This window comes from Pezoporus flaviventris, unplaced genomic scaffold (assembly GCF_033815535.1).
Source record: "Pezoporus flaviventris isolate CSIRO_AGI_PZ_B2104156 unplaced genomic scaffold, CSIRO_AGI_Pfla_v1 ptg000010l, whole genome shotgun sequence".
Classification (NCBI taxonomy): domain Eukaryota; kingdom Metazoa; phylum Chordata; class Aves; order Psittaciformes; family Psittacidae; genus Pezoporus; species Pezoporus flaviventris.
Genome location: NW_026892558.1, coordinates 4,090,552 through 4,109,304, shown reverse-complemented (window position 1 = coordinate 4,109,304; position 18,753 = coordinate 4,090,552). Strand labels below are relative to the sequence as shown.

Sequence of the window (18,753 nt, the reverse complement as noted above, 5' to 3'; positions counted from 1 at the left end):
AGAGGGGGTGTTTCCCCCGCCTCCCCTTGCCCTCCTCCCCTTCTTCCCTCCCTTTTTCCCTCCCTCTCTCCCTCTGCGCGGCCCGGCGGGGGGAGCGGGCGGCAGCAGCCCCGCATCCCGCCGGAGCTCCGGCACCAGCTAGGGCCCGCTCCGGAGACCAGAGAGCAGCCGGAATAAAGGGAACAGCTTCCTCGCCGCCAAACCAGCGCTGTTCTCGTCGCGGGGTTTTGCTCTTTCTTTCTTTTCTTGCTATTTTTTTTTCTCCCCATTTTTTTTTTTTTAAACTCCCCGCCGGGAAAAGCAAAACCGAAAACGCTTCTCCCCCTTCTTCTTCGCCCCGCTTCAAAAGGCACCCAAACAACCAACAGCAACAAACAGAGAGCAAAAAATCCCCCTCCAAAAAAAAAAAAAAAAAAAAAAAAAGAAGGAAAAGAAAAAGCGAGAGAGCTAGAGACGAGCTCCATCGATTTCAAATCCAGGATTTTATCCAGTGCATTGATTTTTTTTTCTTCTTTTTTTTTTTTTTTTTTCTCCTTCCCCCCGTCCTCCTTTCTTTCACCCCCCTCCCTCTCTCCTTCTCCTCCTTCCCACCTTCCCCCCTTTTCCTTTTTAATTTTATTTTGGATCCTGCTAAAATTAGCCGGGACTGCTCTGGGTGTTGCGTGTTAATTTGATTTACTCCGGGATTCCGGCTTCCAAGACGCCATTTTCCCCCCTTCTCGCTCTATCTCGCTCTATTTATCTATATCTATCTATCATCTATCTGCCGAGCTATCTATCCGTCTGTCTGTCCGTCCACCTTCCTCTCCCCGAGTGCCTTCCCTCCTCCCCCTCCGCCCTCCTCCCTCTCTGCTCTGCGTGTGCTGCGCGGCCGTGCGCTCCCCTAATCTGACAGATGAACACCGCCATGGGTTTGCCGCAACACAAGCAAAAGCACCTTTGGGGGCTGTGGCGAGGGATTGAAACCGGGATCTAAAGAGAAGACACAAGAAAAGGGGGAATCCGAGGGAAAAGGAAGAAAGAAGAAGAAGGGGAAGCTGCTAAGAAGACCCCAGCTGCCGTTTTGGGGATATGGGTTAGTAAAGGGGGGGGGGGGAAGGGGGGCCACAAAAAACCTGAGCCATCGAGGAAAGGTCTGTCTGATGATCCGGATTGCGGGAGGGTCTCACCCCTCTCTCTTTCTCTCTCTCTTTCCCCCCCTCCTTTTTCTCCTCTGCATGTAAAAGTTAATGTCTTCTCCTTTTTATCGTGTTGTGACTTTGCAATGGCGCGGAAAGGGCTTTATTTATTGGGGGGGATATTTCTCCGCTGTGCAATACATGCGAGTTCTCTTCCTCTCCGACCCCTTCTCTCCCCATGCTTTGTGGCTGGTGCTGCTGGGGGAAGCGTGTTTGTGTGGTTGGGAGGGTAGAGGGGTATAAGCCCGTGCTGCTTGGAAGGGATTGCAGTATTTTGTAGGAGTTTTCATAATGTATTTACCCCCTGCCCCTTCATCGAGGCCGCTTTGGTAGCCGGTATGTTTCCCCGACAGTGCCGGGGGTAGGTGGCAGCGATGTGTGCGTGTGGAAAGGCGGGGGGGGGGGGGGGGAAGAGTGTCGTTCACCCCCCCCACCGCCCCCCCCAGCTTCTTAAATTGCAGGTTAAGTGGAGCTAGAGAGCAACATTGAAACCTTATGGGGATTTGTGTGCGTGTGCCCGAGTGTGTGTGAGTGTGCGGGGTCTGCGCTGGGGGAAGTGGGGGTGCTCCTGGGCGGCCCCGCGCTTGTTTTGACATTGAAAAGGGCACACAGCTCCGAAGAGCGGCAATTTGCAGGAGGCAAGAAGTGTGTGGGGGTAAAGGGTGGAAAAAAAGGGGGGGGGGGTATTATTAACGCGGAATCCCCCCTCTCCCCCGTGCTCGGTAAGGCGCGTTAATAATGATCATTTATAAGCTGGTGATTGCCGCCCCCAGGACCCCGGTGTCCTCTATATACCCCTACCCGCCCACCCCCCCAACGGGTGGAAGTGGAGTTCAGCTTTGGGAGGTTTGAAAATACGATCTTGGGGAGGGGTGTAGTGTTGGATATTATTAGGGTTGCGGGGGAGGCAGCCTGCAGCTGCGGGTGGCTATTGTCACCTCCAGCCCCAGCACAAGGCTCGCTGCCCACCTTCGTGCTCACACTCACGCCCGGACCTCGCTGGGCTCCCCCGGGGGGCATTGGGAGATCGCGTCCGTCCGTAGAGTCAGGAGCCCCCTCCCGCCCTTTTTTCCCTTGTGTGTGAGTGTGAGTGAGCGTTCATCACACCGGTCACTGTGTGTCCCCTGCGCTGCCTTGCCTCCGTCTGTGTGTATTTATGTGTCTAAAAAGGCAGTTGAGAGAAGGATTTCCGATTCGTTTCCGCTTCAAATAAACGGCGCTGATAATCTCGGGCCTGACGGCTGATGCTAAAAGGGCAATTCGCCGCCTGGAGACGGACCCTGCGGGGGTAGCTGTGCATTGGGTACCCCCACAGCCCTGTAACTCCCTCCCCAGAGGACAGGTTCTCCGTCTCCGGGAGGGTTTATGGTCCCTAGGGGTCCCCATTGGGGTGACGTGAATGCGCACTGGGGGTGCATGGGGAGGGGATGGGAGGGTTAAAGGAGAGCACTGCCCTTCATGCTGCTGCTGAGGGATGCCTAAAAGGGCCGGAGGTGCTGGGAGCGCGGCGAGCAGAGCCGGGCACTGGGAGGAGTCCGCCACAAGCAAATGCGGCCGGCGGGGAGGGAAGGAGGGAAAAAAGTAGGAAGGGAAAAGGAGGGGTGGGATCGGGGGGAAGCCGTGCAGGGCTTCTCCCCCCGCCCGCGGAGGTGTTTCATTAGCCGCCTTGCCGCCTTGTGCCCCCATCTGTCAACCCGCGAAGGGCGAGCGGAGAGTTGAGCCCGCTAGTCCTGGGCGAGTCACCCGGACCTTCCCCATCAGCAGGAGCATGCCAGGGGCAAGGGGCAGCTGGCAAATCCAGCCCGGCGATGGGGATTATGGACCCAAATGGGAACAATTATTGATCAGGCTGCCCCTGCAGCCAGGACTAACTTGGTGCAGGCTACAGTTGTGATATAATCAGCTGTCTAACGCTGGGCAGCGGTACCACGAACTGAGGAAACAAGTGTCTAGGACCTTTTATCCCGGACGGGAGGGCAAAAATGCCCATCACGGAAAGCGTGCTAGCGGTCGCCTTACGCACACACATCTCTGACCCTCGCTGAGATGACTCCCCTCAGTCAGAAGCTCCTTCCACTCAAGGGTGAAACTTTTCTTTCTTCTCCATTTGGTTTGTTTGTTGTTTATTGTTGTTTTTGTTTTTTTTTTTAGATGAAAGGAGTTAAAAAAACCCGCACAAAACCACATTCTAAACAATGAAGTTGTACTTTAATCTCTGCTCTGAAGGGTTATGTAAAACCAGGGTAAAAAAAAAAAAGAAAAAGCAGGAACACTCAGTGAATGAAGGCTTCTCTTCAATCTCTTATTGGCTTTGTTTGGTTTTTGGTTTTTGTTTTTTTTTTTTTTTAACTTCTCAAACTTTTAATTGAAACCAGATATCTATTGAGAAGTAACTGAGCCAAGAAAACCTCTGTTTTCTCTGCAACGAAGGATGGGGAATAAATAATTTTTTGCTGATGTTATTTCAAGTTGTTTGAGCTCTTTGGTTTCTGCCAAAAAGCCCAGCATAGATTATTAACACATTATCATTTTAGGAGGATGCACTCTGAAATGTAATAAAGTGGTGTGTTAGGTTTGTGCAGAGCCATAAACTATGCTAGTTGTTGGCAAACAAAAGAAACAGTGGCCGTGATTTATTATTAATAATAACCTAACTGAGCTATTTAGCTTGACTTGATGTTTACTGTGCTTCTCTACTGAGGTTGCTTAGTATAATTTTCAATAATGTACTGTGATTAAGTTGGGAACTGTTCTTTTTTAACGGCTCCTTTTGCCACGTGCTTAATTAACTCAAGGACTTAAATGCTTGAAAAGGTCCAACCGTCATCTCTTGGCTTTAGATGCTGCTTAATCACCTCTTCTGGTCTGTTTTGACCCAGCCTTTGAGCTCCTTTTCCCCAGCACTCACATCTCTTAGGTGTAAGTGCCAGCTTACCAACAGGACTCTTGTTTTCCATTACAAGATTTGGCTAATCCCAGTTTCAGTGACTTTTTTTTTTTTTTTGCCCTCTCAGTAGGACTCAATTGCGCACACATAATCTTTCCCTTCTGTTTTCTTTCCCCTTTGGACAACACCCTCCAGGACTGAAAAAGTCTTGCCTTGTGCTCCAAGACTTGCAATTACACAGCAATTTTGACTCTTGACCCAAGTAGTAGCAAGAAAGGCTATTGTCTAATGAACCACGTAAAAACAGTTCTGGGGTCCAGCAGATTGCTGTGATGGAAATGAAAGCTGTCCCACTGAACTGATGACTGATTTGTTTAGCCATATGCCTAGGCGGTTCTTGCTCCCTGTTAACTACCCGTCTTTGGAATATCCGTGATCTGTGGGTCTGTGATGATGCTGAAAGGCAGCTTTAATAACTGCCAAAATGTGCTCCATGAAGCATGGTCTGCAATAAGGCAGCTGAATAGGATTTCAGAAAATTCAGCGTGCCATTTTGGCCTACTATAACATGTAGGTACACAAGGTTTCAAGCAAGTGAGTTTCGCAATTAAACATGCATTTGATTGAGAGACAATGGTAGCAAACCTGTGCGCAAAAGAAAAATAGGTGGTCAGATAAAATCCATGGCAAAATCTAACCTTATTGTTGGGAAGTCCAGGCACTCTTAGGGCAGCAGCAATCCAAGGTTTAGGTTAGTCCAAAGCAATAAACATGGGTGTCTATGGGAGAACTTTAGCTGAGAAGATTCCCAGTGTTTTGCTGCAGGTCTTGTGGTTTCTACTGGGACTGGTTTTGCTGCTGTTTATAGGTTCTTTATTTTCTCTCTTTCTAACTTGTTAAAAAAAAAAAAAATACAGTTTCCTTTCCCGTTACCTTTGTTGAGGAAACAAAATGAGTCATCCTTTTAGGAAATTGTCATCTTGATTAAAGATGGGCTTTAAAACCCCTCAACTGCAGTTTTTAGCCTGGAGGGACTGTCAGAGATGAAAATTATTTCCAAACTGCTTTGCCTCCTGATAGAGGCAAGAAATCAGGTTGCAAGCATGCATCATTAGCACAGGGCTTCTGAGATGCTCTCAAACCCTTAGTGACAATTTAATTCTCCTTCTCCGAATGTGAAGGCTTCACTTGATGTGGCTTTTAAAGTCCATGAAGTCTTCAGACCTGCTTAGGGATCTGCTGGATGCTAGGAACAAGGGCAGCCCCCCCAACAGGCACCTGCATTCTGCATTCACATTTAGTGGATCATGGAGAGAGCAAAGAGAGGAGAAACACAAAATCATTACTTAAATTGAGTAAAAGCAGCCAGAAAATAATGCAGCTTGTCTTTCAATGTGTGAAGGAAGTAGGGGATTGTAATTTCTGTTTATCATCTCTTGAGAGGGAGCAGAGTTAGAGACTATTTTGCCCTTTTTGAGTTGAATTTGCTTTGCAGCACAGATTGTCCAAACACAATGATGAGCTCTTACTGTAAGCTGTGGGGCAGCTGGAAATGAAAAGCAATCTTCTGACATTATTTCATTTAGGCTTTTGTTGTCTTCTATGAAACTGAAAATTTCAAAGAGTTCCTGGGTTACTTACCCCTTTCTGCAAAATGCCAAATCAAAGCTCTGGACCTCAAATCCCCTGAGGGTTATAAGGAATTGATCCAGGCTTCATAATGATCTTTACAGCTCTAGTTTGCTTCTAAGTCTAGCAGGGATCTTTGCAAGGTTTCAGGCCTCTGTATCTCTATCATATTTGCCTGTCCACACAACCTGTGTGTCATTGTCAGTGTGAGACAATGGCCCTGTTGACTTTGAATATGAAGGGGAAAGTGATGGGGTTGAATCACAAGTAACAAAACAGGAAGGTAGTCAAAGAAGTACTCTGGGAATGCAGTCACTAGTATTGTTCACAGATACCAGGGCTGGGGTTTAACCTTGCTTATGAGCGGTGACAGTGGTGGGGCTTGTGTAGCTGTCCATCCAGCACAGGGGCCTTTCAGGATAAAAAGGAGTACAGTGGTAAGGATGAGCCTGAGTTGTCTTTCTTTTGTAGGGCTGATGAGCCTAATGGACTTTTTTGAAAGCAAGCTCAATGTGTGGAAAAGCAATGCAGGAGACCAATCTTCATGCAAACATGAGGTCAGAAGGTGGTGGAAAGGCTCTGACCTGTCTTGGTCAAAACCACAGTACAGCTTGGCCCAAGGCTTGACTCTGCAGGCGCATTATACATCTGGATGAAAATGCTGGCAGAGTTGGGTGCTGGGGTTGCGGCTAAATGCTGCTGTGGCGTGGTTTATGAAGCTTCTTGCTACCTCTCTGGAGTGAAATCCTGTTTCTGCAAGGGCTGATGTACAGTCTGGGACAGTTAAAGGCTCTGTGATTGTGGCAGCGATGAGAGGAGAGTTTCCTCTACTGTAGCACTGTGTCTCCTGTAATAGTGCTTGGGAAAGCTGTCCAAAAGAATGTGTGGTAGGCAAGCGTGGGGTAACCCAGGACTCACTTAAATACCTCAAAATTAGAGATAGGTTAAAGGTCGGAAGCCTGAAGTGTTATGCTACTTTGAAATTTTTGTTAGCCTTAACCTTTAAAACTGATATATGTTCATGTATACAGTGAATCATTCTGGTTCTGGTCTGGTTCTCCATTTCAGCAGATGGAGAAGCTGGTTTTAAGATGGGAGGGAGAAAATTATGATACTCAAACTACAGGTCAAGCTGCAAGGTGTTACAGGCATGCCTCTCCTCCATATGAATCCACATGTCATGAATAACCTAATGATGTGATTTCTGAGACTTGGACAATGGCCTAACTTCCCTGTGTTTTTCCAGACACAGTGTATTCTGGAGTGATACTGTGAATCATGCCCACCTCTCCTAAAGTCCTGCTGAATTTTTGGCTTTGGAGAATGCAGTGGGGTTTCTACCACAGCTCCTCTGAAATCGTATTAGTTTGCTAGACAAGGAAATTCTTCCTATAGCTTTTAATTTTTTCTTAATTCTTTTTCTCTCTAAAGCCTTCCTATGGAGCTGTATAGTGGGGATTCAGTAGAATTCTGTACAGGGAAATAATTCTCTGCTGAATTCTTCAGTTGTTTTTCAGAAGGGATCAGACACATGAAGCTTAACTGGAGGAGTTTAGTGTTTGGATGGGATTGTGTACATACAAAGTCTTACAGCAGGCATCAGGGCAAAATGTTATTACATATGCCCATTGTTAAGGTTGCGAAACAGTTTGAAATATTAACCTATATATTCACATCCTTGTAACTTCCATAAACCTTCTCATAATGGGCTGAAAAATGTCATGCTTTCTCTTTGCTAGATGGCAATTTGAGTAAATTCTCTCCAGCTGTCAGTTGTCTCTTTCCCCTCCCCTAATATATTCAGAAAAAGTGAAAATGGGGCAAGAAGGGGAAACACTTTTCTCTTTTAAATTATTCTAACCACACGCTTCTAAACAGGGCAGGAGTGTAACCTGTTGGACTTTGAGCTGATAAATGCATATAAACTTAGGGCTTGTTGAAGGTCTCTGTCTTCTGTGGTGCTTTGGGCAACCTGGTCTAGTGGAGGGTGTCCCTGCCTGTGGCAGAGAGTTGGAACTGAATGACCTTTAAGGTCCCTTCCAACCCAAACCATTCTGTGATTCTATGATTCTGTGATTCTATGATTCTATGACTATGATTCTTCTGGGAAGTGAGGGGGACAAAATAATGGAGTTCATGGTTTCTGATGCCTTGACAAATTAAAAGTGTCAATGGAGATTTTTTCATCTGTTGGCTTAAAGAGAGAGGCATGTAGTTATGAATCCTGATGGATAAGTGTCATAAAAGGTATTTGCTGTAGGTGTTGTTACGTTAGATCCCACTTGTCACAGGAGGTAGTCGCAGAAACAGGGGTCTTGCTCCTTCATTCTTTTATCAGAGTTAAAGACACATCTGCTCTTAAACCATGATGCCCTTTAAGTGTGGCTTTCAGGACAGAACAGTTTCCTCAGGCTAAGCTCAGTAAACAGACCTCGCAGGGCCTTTAAGGAAAAGATTGTGTGAGCAACAACTGAAATAACAAGAAGCTGCTGCATGGACCTAGGTAGGAACGGGGACCTTGTTCATACATGCATCCATCTCCAGCTGGGGAGCAGTGGCATAGATGCCTCAGGGGTCTCTTGACCCGCTGGAGCCCACAGACCAAATATTGATTGGCCGGGACCTAAGTGAAAGACACAGATTAGGAAACAGTGACCTGAATGCCATCAGCGGAGAGAGGGTGCATCCATGACTGATTTGACCTTGGATTTCCAAATTGTGACCCCATCCCAGCCTTTAACATCTTCCTGAAGTCAGTGGTATTACAAGAGAATAACAACTGAAAGTCTTGGGCCTGCTTGAAAAGATATTTCTGTCGTGAATCCACTGCTCCTGATCGTACTTGCTGCTTTGGAGTCTGGTGTGTACAGAGAGCACAATGAAGTGGTTCAGCTGGACAGGCATTTAGGACGTACAGGTACTCAGCAGGCTCTTATCTCCTGTCTGACTCAACTTCTCCCAGCAATTCTGTAACCGCTTCGTCTTCAGCCTCATTAGAGGCAAAGCTATTCCTTTCCTTTGCCAATAGCAGCTGTTGGTTATCTCACCTTTATTCCTGGCCCCAGGTCTTCCCACCGGCGTGCTCCTGACTAACGTTTAATCCTCTTGAAGTTGCTGTCCCAGCACTGTGGGCTCCTCTTTGCTCTGTATGCATCCAGCCACATCCTCTTGTGTCCTGGGCTGCTTTTGCCTCCTGCTTTTTCTTTTGCAACCCATGAAGCTTTAAGGGCATTGCTTGTTTTGCTGACCCAGATTCTTTCTTCCCTCAAAGCCAAAAAGATTGATAAATTCTGCAAGGCAAGGTGGTCTCAGTGTCTTCCTCTAAATACCCCAAATAATTGCTCTTCTTCTTGCATGCCCTTTATATGCCCTATTTTCCCACAGCTCCCCATGATGCAGGGAATGCTTGGTACGTAATACAGCACCAAAAAAGACACTACTGCTTACTCAGCATGGAAACACACAGTGCAAGCCTGCATGGACATAATCCAACCTTTCTTATTCCTAGCCTCATTTGAAGCATGCAGAATTGAGTAACATGGGATATGTTGTTCGTACAGCTTCCAGACTGGGCACAGGATAGACTCTGGACTGAAGCTGTTTTGATTCTCCTTTTGCCATCACTTACGACTCTGAGGAATGGATGCTGAGCCAAGACTTGGTGCATTCCCTGTCAGATGTGTTGTTGGTGTATGTGGCACACGTGCAACTGAAAATGAAATAATGGAGGAGGGGAAAAAAAATAAAAGGAGGAAGGAGTCCCATGGCAGCAGCAGTAAATAAAACCAAATCTCTCATTAATGATTTATATAGAGAAACCATTTTCCACACGTTTCAGGGTGCAGAGGGAAATGTTTGATCAGAGGGAGAAGGAGATATTATTGCCATACCATTACAGTGTTAGAGGGAGACTACTGTGTCTGATGGCAGCTCTCCAAAAGCAGAGTCGATCTAGGGAAGTTTGGTAACACAGATTATGGAATTGTACAGGGTTTTACTTTTTGTGGCTGATCTCTGTGCCAATAACCCTTCTCTAAATACCCATAAAACTTTCCATTTGTAGCCTGAAGTGGCTGCCACTACCTCCAGGATGGTGCACTTTGCAAGAGCTGGCTAAAACGAAACAGTATTTCAGGTCCCCTTCTTGACACTTTTCCCCTAAGAGTTTTGTGACTGTTGCTAATGGAATAAGTTTTATCTGTGTGGTAGCACACACTGCTGTACCCGTCAGAGTGTTTGGCATCTTGGATTGTCTCAGGAGTCACCTTTGATTATACATCATGCTGAGAGTGCTGATGTTTGGGAGTGCAGCAACCTGTTGTTGACCTGACATAGGCAAATCTCCTAGCTTGGCTTTTTTCTGTTGTAATGAGATGGAGCAAAGCTGGCATCTCATTCTGTTTTCTAGTGTCCTGGAGGCCTAATCTTCACAAGAATGATGGGCAAAAATGACATGCCGACTCTTGATGTCATTAGGATTAAACTCTATTCCTTGATTCAGAGTTGTAAATCCAGTGAACTGAGCCCATATTTAGAGCAGTCCTGCAGTGTTTGTCTTGGAGAATCCAAGTCAGAGGACATTGGTCCTTTAGAGAACTTAAATCAGCATGAGGGGCTGTTTAGAGGTCTGATGACCATACTTCCCTCCCTGACACCCAAATACAGCTCTGGGTTGTGAGTGGGTAGATTTATAAAACCTTAGCACAGTTCTCAGCCAGGAACTTATGAAAGTCCTTGGGCAACATGATGGCCATCTCTCCTCGTACTGCAGATGGGTGCTTTGCTACACTGGCTGTTGCCACAGCTGTACCTTGGGCAGTATTGCTTTTATGGGCCTTGTGATTTATGGCCATGTCAGTTGTTTAATCATTCAGTTGGCCCTCCCTTCAGCACTGCACGATAGTTACTTACTTACATAGAAAGGTGACTATCTGATCTAATTATGGAGTCTCAAACCTAATTATGGAGCCAAATATGATTCCATAATCTACTCTTAATGTCTCTGTGTTAAGAAGACAGATACACACATGTGTAATATCCACATTTACATGCCTCTGTAATTATGGATATGCTAGGGCTCTCATTTGTTTCTGCCACTTTATCTTAGGGGGGTTGCTTGCAGCTTCATCTGTCTGTGAGAGATCTTTGGTTCTGGCAGCGCTCAAGGCCAGGCTGGACAGAGCCTTGGGCGACACGATCTAGTGTGAGGCATCCCTGCCCATGGTAGGGGATTGGAACTAAATGATCTTAAGGTCCTTTCCATTCTATGATTCTGTGATTCAGTTTATCTCATCTTTTTCCCTCCAGTTGGCTTTTCTTGGCTCCCTTTGCAGGCATTTGGCATGCTGAGGCAGAGACATTGGTCAGTCATGCTGGTGGAAGTGCAGAGGGCTGGTAGCACTTGGACTCAGTTTGATCTGTTGGAAAAAAGGGAAGATTACATTTCTGTTTTTATTCTGTTAATGGCCATTAATTCTTGCTCCTGTTTTTCACGTGGATAGACCACACCTGGCAAAGCTTGCATCCTTTCCTTTCTGAGAAAGTCCTCACATAACCCATGCAAAATCAGAGGCAGAGGTGGAAGGGCTGGAACAAAAGCGGTGTTGGAGACAGGAGGACCATGTGGAGAGGAAACACCTTTCTTCTTCTAATTCACCCAATTAACGAATTACATGCCTTAGTTAATACTTTAATAGGTAATCTGTGGATTACAGGCATTCACATATGGTCATTCCACTCACAATTATCCTTATCAGTTAAGGATCTCATGCTGTATCTGTGTTATACCCACGCTTTTTTTGTGTCTATATCCAGGTATATATTACAGATGGGAATTTTAGCAGTATGTTTAGAATTGTTTTGCATTAGAGAGACTGGTTTGCCTGGTGCTGGAGATAGAGGCAATATAATATATCCCAGAAACACAGCATGCCTATGATTGGAAGGGCCTCTGAAGTTCGTCCAGTCCACCACGCTGCTCACCTGAAACAGGGTGCTCCTGATTGTGCCTGGTTGTGATCTGGACATCTTCAGGCTATCTCTGATTCTTTATTAAGAGACAAAGTTCATTTGTTTTGCTTGAAAGGGAAGCCCTTCTGCCTTATTTCTGTTCTGATTGACATAAGTTGGGTGAAAGGGAGAGGGTGTTTCCTATGGGATCTGTAGTGTGGATGAAAAATATCTGTCACAGTCATTCTTTTCAGCTCCTTGCCAAAGGCAGGTTGTTCTTTCAGAATGCCATCGCCACAGGAAGCAGCTAAGACCGTGGTCCAAAGATGCGATAAATGTAGCTCAAGGGCTCTGAGCAGCAAATTAAATACACTACTGGTGCATGATACTGTTCCAGTATAAACTCATTCTCCTGGTTCGAATTTGTTCAAAGACAATTTGCAGTGACTTAATTTTATCCCAGCAGACTTTGTATTGCATCATTCTATGTCACTTGTCTGAACCATGTTGGATTTTTACCCATCCTGCCTTTAAGCTGGCATGAAGAAAAGGGAAAAGGCTTAATTCTCACTTTGTGTGATCTGGTCCATTTGATAGAAGTGTGTGATCAGATGCTTGTTCCTGATCCACACCAGACTTGTGCTGCTGGTGATCTGGCAGTGCACTGACCATGACCACAAACACACTTGAAATTTATTTTTTTTTTTTTTGTAAAGCAATAATGAAGAAAAAGTTTGGGGCGTCTTTTTTTCTAATTCCTAATGTGGGTTAGCTCAGTTCAGCGCAGCTTGCTGTGTGCCAGGCTGCTGGGTTTTTATGTCCCATGATGGATTCTGGAGTTTCACTGACACTTCTCATAAAAAGCAAGTTTCTGACCAAAACTTTCCCTCGGGTGTAATGTGGGTTGTCCATTGGCCTCTGCCCCAGAGGCAGCTGCATTTCAGTGGTGGCATATATAATCAAGGGAGCAACCCGGGAGTCTTTGGAGTGAAAGGTGATATCTCACCATTAAGTATTGCTGTATAGTCTCCAGTGCTTTGTGGTGAATGGTTTTAAAAAGATGGAGTGTAAAGAGGCTTCCAGGATTTCTGATATTTTGCAGAGATAAAGATTTAACAGTATGTCACATGAGACAATGTGAGATCCCAAGATAGATGTGAGGTTTGAGAAGATGTGAGCTCCGCTTCATATTTACTATGACAGTCTCGACTCATGCCTCAGTTTATGCTCACTTGAACCTCTTCAATAGCATTGTTTTTTCTTTTTACATCTTAAGGCATTTTGGACTCCATTGATAATATGAAAACAGCCTCAGTAGTGAAAGTTATGGCTGGGATAAGTGTTATGGGATTTGGGTAGCATTTCTTAATATTGCTTGAAGGTCTCTGCTCGTGCTCCTTGTGCTTGAGCAAATTAGGAGAGCAGCAAAAATGCTGGGCAGCTCACCTAGCTTGCTTGCATTTGTCTAATCAGCATTTGCTTGTTACTAATATAGTTGCTCCAGCCCTTAGGGCAAATGCCATGCCAAGTATTATGCCCACTTAATTTCATGGAAAATCCCAAATAGGTGGATTTCTCTCCTGGACTGTGGGTTCTCACATCTGTGTTTGTCCTCAGCAAATTCTCAGTTTAATCACTTTATAGCCCTGGCATCTGAATACTTGCAAGCATGAGTAGTTGTCTGAGGCAGAAGAAAGGAAGTTATTCAAAACCCTTAATGGCAGGCATCTAGTATAACCCCAAGGAAGGTCTTGTACTTTAGGCCTTTGCTTCCAGAAGTGTTTGAGGTGCCCAGAGGAGCTGATAAGGAACAGAGGTAGCAAGGCTGAGCACACAGGCATTTGATTATTTCTCAGTACTTATCAGAGGAAGCACGAATCTCTCCCTAATTAAGAGCTAATGCCAACTTGTGTGAAATCTGTTGTCATGCACCTGTGAATTATCCTCCTCAAATTTAACTTGACTGCAGGAAGCCTGCTGGCTGTAACACTTTCTCCAGGAGCTTAATTCAGATGGTAAAACACCTCTGTAGCTGTTTATTGAACAGAGCTCAATGCTGGTGAGGCCTCAAAGGGCAGTTTAGGTGAACACAGTCTAGACAGCCCCCATCTCTTCAGTGCTTAAAAAGAAATAGAGGTCTCCTGGAAAATCCACTTCCTCCCTAGGTTTCCAGATCTGCACATTGCCAGCTAAGGCAGAAGAGCTGCTGGAGGAAAAGTGTTCATCACTGTCCCTTCAGCGTTTCTGCAGGCAGTCTACAGAGGGGAGAAGGGGAGGTTTCCAAAAGAGGTTACACATTCAGAAGCCTGAAGTGAGGTTTCCTAATTAGTCAAAGCACAGATAGCCTGCCCAAACAAGAAAGACAAGTATGATATCCCTGCACCCAAGTCATTTAACTATTAACCCTGGAGGAAAATAAGGAGATACCTAAAACAATGACCCAGTTAATTCAGCATAGTGTTTGAGCGCAGGGTTATTTGTTGCTACCTGCGGGTCTGGTGATATCATCATCTGCAGGCTCTCAGCAGAACAGGAGGCCAATATTTTTAAGTGGGATTTTAAGGTAGATTTGGCACTAACTCACCTGGCAGTAGTGTAAAGCAGTGACTTTAATCTGTTGCTTTCTTTTACTGACCTGGAGGCACACTGCCAAGCAGGGATGAGTGTTTGGGTATCATGACCCTGAGTCTGGGTCCAAGACCCACAGCTAGACTTTGGAGCAGAAACCTGGCTTTTTAGCCACCCTCCATAAAACATTACCCTGTGACTCAGAGCCTAAAAGACCCTTGCCAGTTCAGAGCAGTGAGTTTTATTTCAGATCCCATTCAACACAGGGTCCCAGGTGGGTAGGTTCATTATACTGGTAGCTGTGGTTCCTTCCCTGAACCGTTGGTGTCTGCGGACTCATCCTGCTGCCCTGTGTGCTGAGTTAAATGCTGTCTGCCAGAAGCCTTCTTTTTCTTGCCAGCAGTGAGAGAGGTTAAAAACCTGTGGGTGGAGGCCAGCACAGAGTGCCCATTGTACATGCATGCATACCAGAGCAGTAACTCCCTGGAATGCTGCACTGCCGAGCTTTTACCACCTTGTGTTTGTGTTGTAGCCCAGGAGTGTGTGTACATTGTGTTCCTCTCCAAGGAGATTAACAGTGATGTGAAATGGCAGCTAAATAGCACAGCCTTTCTACTTTTTTTTTGTATTGGACTGGTTGGAAGAGGAAGGTAATCCTGACTCCCATCACCTCTATAGGTGCAAAGGAGAGGCAAGGTGCAAGGTTGGTCAATTAGGTGGAGCAGCTCCTTGCAATTGTGTGACTTTAACATACTAACTGCGTTAGTACTTCGTGGCTACCACACGGTAAACACTTGGGTTCTAAACTATGTCAAGGCATTAACCAACCCACCCTACAGTAGGCTGGAATGAAGTAAGCTTGATCTTTGTTTCACAGGTGGTGAAATGGAGACTTGCTGAGTCAAGGCAGCTGTGCAGGAGACCTTGGGTTTGTTAATTCTTCAAGATCACCTTAAATGAGACAGTGGCAGCAGCTCTGGGAAATGAGTCTCCTCCCTATTGCCAGAGGATGTGCAACTGAAGCATAAGTGTTTTTCTGATGTACTTCTATCTCTTATGAGCTATAGAAACCACATCTAAGGCCAGATGGCGATTCAAGCTCCATGATAGTTCTTTCCCTTTTTTCTTTTATGCTTGAGCTGTCATCTTGTGCTATTTGTGGGAACTTTATTTGAATTTGTGTCTGATGGGACCTGGTGGAGGTCATCCAATGATTTCATGGAGCTCTAGGATTCTTAGGACTTTCCATTAGTAACCATATGTGCCAGGGTTAGACAAGTGACCTATGGCCACACTTCAGCAGACATTTGGATACATAACTAATAAAAGGCACTTGTTATTCATGTTTTTTTGAATTTTAAGATCATGCAAGTTATTTTCAAAAAGCAGAAAGAAGCCAGTGGTACAAGGACATGTGATTTTTGTTGGTGAGCTGTACTTTAAAGTAGTCTACACTGATAATGCTGTTACGATTTGGTAATACTTAGCAAGATCACTTTTGTTTCCTCTTTATGATTTATTGCCACTAAAAATCACCCAGGATATCCCTGCCTGTGCTCATATTTTGCTTGAATTTGCTCGGGGGGGAGGCGGGCGTTGGCAGTTTAGCAGAGCCAATCTCCCAAACAGGGGGCTACTGTCAAAGAGTAGGTCTGCACCTTCTCCTGGCAGCGCTTTCGTGTTCCCTTCGCTGTATGCCAGAAGTGATACTCCTCTAACCCACCAGGGAGCTGTTTCTGCTAAAGTAGCAGAAAATACCTTTGTTTCAGTTTGAGATACTCTTCTGCTAATCTTGTAGACTAAACTGTCTCGCCATGATGGGGCATGGCTATGTAGGGGATTTTAGGGAGGGCGTACAAAAGCACCTCAACACCTTTAAAACAGCAGCTTTCTTATGTGTATGTGTTTGGTTTTTTTTCCAACCAAATGTTTGGTATTTGGCTTTTTATGCCATCGGGTGGTACATATTTTTCCCTCAGTTCAACACTCAACTTTGGCCAAGGCTTTGTGAGGTCCTGAATACAAATCCTTCCATCTCAAAAGGTTCAGTCTGTGATGTTTTAAAGAAAAGTTGACAGTTAAAAGGATGAGAGCACAGTCTTAGTTTCACTCAGGCCTCACCACCATAGGTACCCAGGGGCATGAGGAACTCTGGAAAACACTGGGTTTAGCTTTCCTCCATCACCCTCTATACTTGGGTTCCTGATAGCCCCGCAAGAGGCCCCACTGCATCCTCTTGCACTTACAGCATCCCAGGTTGTGTCTCGGCCTGCAAGCAGTGTGTGCCTGGCCCAGTTTGTAACAAGTAATTCACCCAAAGCAGAGTCCCCGCAGGATACTGGCAGCCAAGGGCATCTCTGACTTGGGAAGCAGGGAAACAGGGGGTTTGAAACTCTGCATCCTGATTCATAGGACAACACCATGGTTTTTAGTGCTCTGGTCACTGGGTTATTGTTTAACCTGAGGCAAACGTCTGCCTCTATTTTTTCTCCCTCTGAAACCCCTCTGACAGCAAGCACTTTGAAATAATAAAGAGGTTCGTGGGTGTGGAGAGCTGGCTAGCTCCTCATTTATTTCTCAAGTCCAGTGTGAAAGGCTTTTGCATTTACAAACCATTAGTATTATTTTTATATACATATATATCTCCATTTTCATCAATTTACTATTCCTTGCTTTGCAATACCAGATCCAGTTCTCTGAAATGCCAGCCAGCCTTCATTCCCATTTGCTTCAAGGAAGGTCCTTGAGATGCTGCAGGGGAAGCCCAAGCATGCCCTGTTTCAGTCATTTCCACACTCACATTTGATATGTATACACATGCTAACTTCCTTTTTTCTTCTCCTTTCCTTTGGCAGTGGCAGATCTGGTTTCTTCTGAACAACTTGCAGCCTCTGTGCGATCCGGACGTTGAATTCTGTCAGACAGATACCATTTGCTCCCTTGGATTGTGCCTGCCCGTGCTCTCCTCATCCCCTCCTGCGCTCCCCTTCCCTCTGATAAAACTCCAGGGCGTTGCTGTATTGCTATGGAGCCCAGGGAGACTTTGGGCAGCTCCCGGCAAAAGGGAGGCGAGGCAGACTTTCTGCCAGCCACTGTCACCTCCGTGAAGCCTCCTCCTGCATCCAGCTGTACAGGGGAGACGATGCTGCCCTCAGCGGGCTCGGGGAAAGGGATCGCGGTGAGCAGTGAGAGGCTGGAGCCTGAGGAAGAGGATGAGCTGGGTTCTGGAAGAGACGTGGATTCCACTTCTAATGCAGACAGTGAGAAATGGGTGGCGGGAGACGGCCTGGAGGAGCAGGAGTTTTCCATCAAGGAGGCTAACTTCACGGAGGGGAGTTTAAAGCTGAAGATCCAAACCACCAAGAGAGCTAAGAAGCCCCCAAAGAACTTGGAGAACTATATTTGCCCTCCTGAGATCAAAATCACCATCAAACAGTCTGGGGAGCAGAAGCTTTCCAGAGCGGGGAAAAATAGCAAAACGGCTAAAGAAGAGGACAGATCACACTCCAAAAAGAAAGTAAGTCCTATTCTTTCCTTTTCTAACTCTTTCTCCTGAACACAGAGGGAGAGAGGATAGGATTAAACCTGCTCAAACAATTCATGTCCGAGACATAACCTTTGCAAGGCTTATAAATCCCCGCTTGGCTGAAGAGGAGGTAATAGAGAGTGGGTATCATCCTGTACTGTGGGGATGGTTTTGAGCTATCCTTCAGATGAATCAATTCAGAAGGGATCAAAAGTTCAGCTGGGCCTATTCTATTTTCATGTGTAATTGAGATTTAAGATTAATCATTACACGAGTGATAAATGAAGGAGCCCACTTCTGAACTGCTTTGTGTCTAAGCACTAATGCTCAAGCCTTTTGCGGTTAAAGATTTCAACTACATTTTTAAAATACAGGTATTTGCACAGTGAACAATTGAATCCATTCCTGTATACCGGGCAAAGGGCTCCATTATTCTTGATTACAGCATTGTGCTAGCAACACTATAGTTATGCTTCAGAAAATACTTCCATTACAAGTCTCATTTTCTCCTGGATGCATATCATTTTCTTGAAATATTCTTCTGGAGAGAAATTTTTGGTTCTTTCAATTCAAGTAAAAATTGATGTTTTTATTTTTTTTTCATTTAGTCAAGGAGAGGAAGAGGGAGGAAAAAATATTTTTTCTTTTTATGACCTTTGTTCAGGAGCACTTTTTGTTTTGCTGTTGATTTTTCAGCAATGTTGTCCCCTACACTTTAAACAAACTTAGTTTGTGTGTTTTAAGCAGCACTGGTGTGGGTTGGGATACCTGGTGACTATCATGTTGTTTTGGGTGTAGTGGTGTTTTCTGTCCTAGGCGTTTGACAAAGGAGCTTTGGTTGGGTTGAGGCGTTATCATAGTACAAATACTTCTCCTCTGTTTCCTTAGTAATACGTGGGCATCATGATGAGTTCAGACAGGAACACAGATCTGATGAAAGACTCATGAGTATCTCCCAAACCTGGACAAATCCATCACATTCAAGTAGGCGTCCGCTGGTTACAGCTCAGGGCATG

At 45.5% G+C, this 18,753-nt stretch overlaps 1 protein-coding gene across 4 annotated transcripts in view; it reads left to right on the top strand.

Annotated features, from left to right (window-relative positions):
* The first annotated feature begins 558 nt into the window (after nucleotides 1–558).
* SETBP1 (SET binding protein 1) overlaps nucleotides 559–18,753 on the top strand; it is a 268,746-nt gene continuing 250,551 nt past the window's right edge. For 3 of the 4 annotated variants that reach the window (XM_061450574.1, XM_061450573.1, XM_061450572.1), the window contains exons 1-2: nucleotides 562–1,075; nucleotides 17,067–17,728. In XM_061450574.1, coding sequence (XP_061306558.1) covers nucleotides 17,237–17,728 — 492 coding nt within the window. In that variant the 5' untranslated portion in view covers nucleotides 562–1,075; nucleotides 17,067–17,236. Of the gene's footprint in view, nucleotides 1,076–17,066; nucleotides 17,729–18,753 lie in introns of all 4 variants that reach the window. The other variant, XM_061450575.1, reaches the window with a different exon arrangement.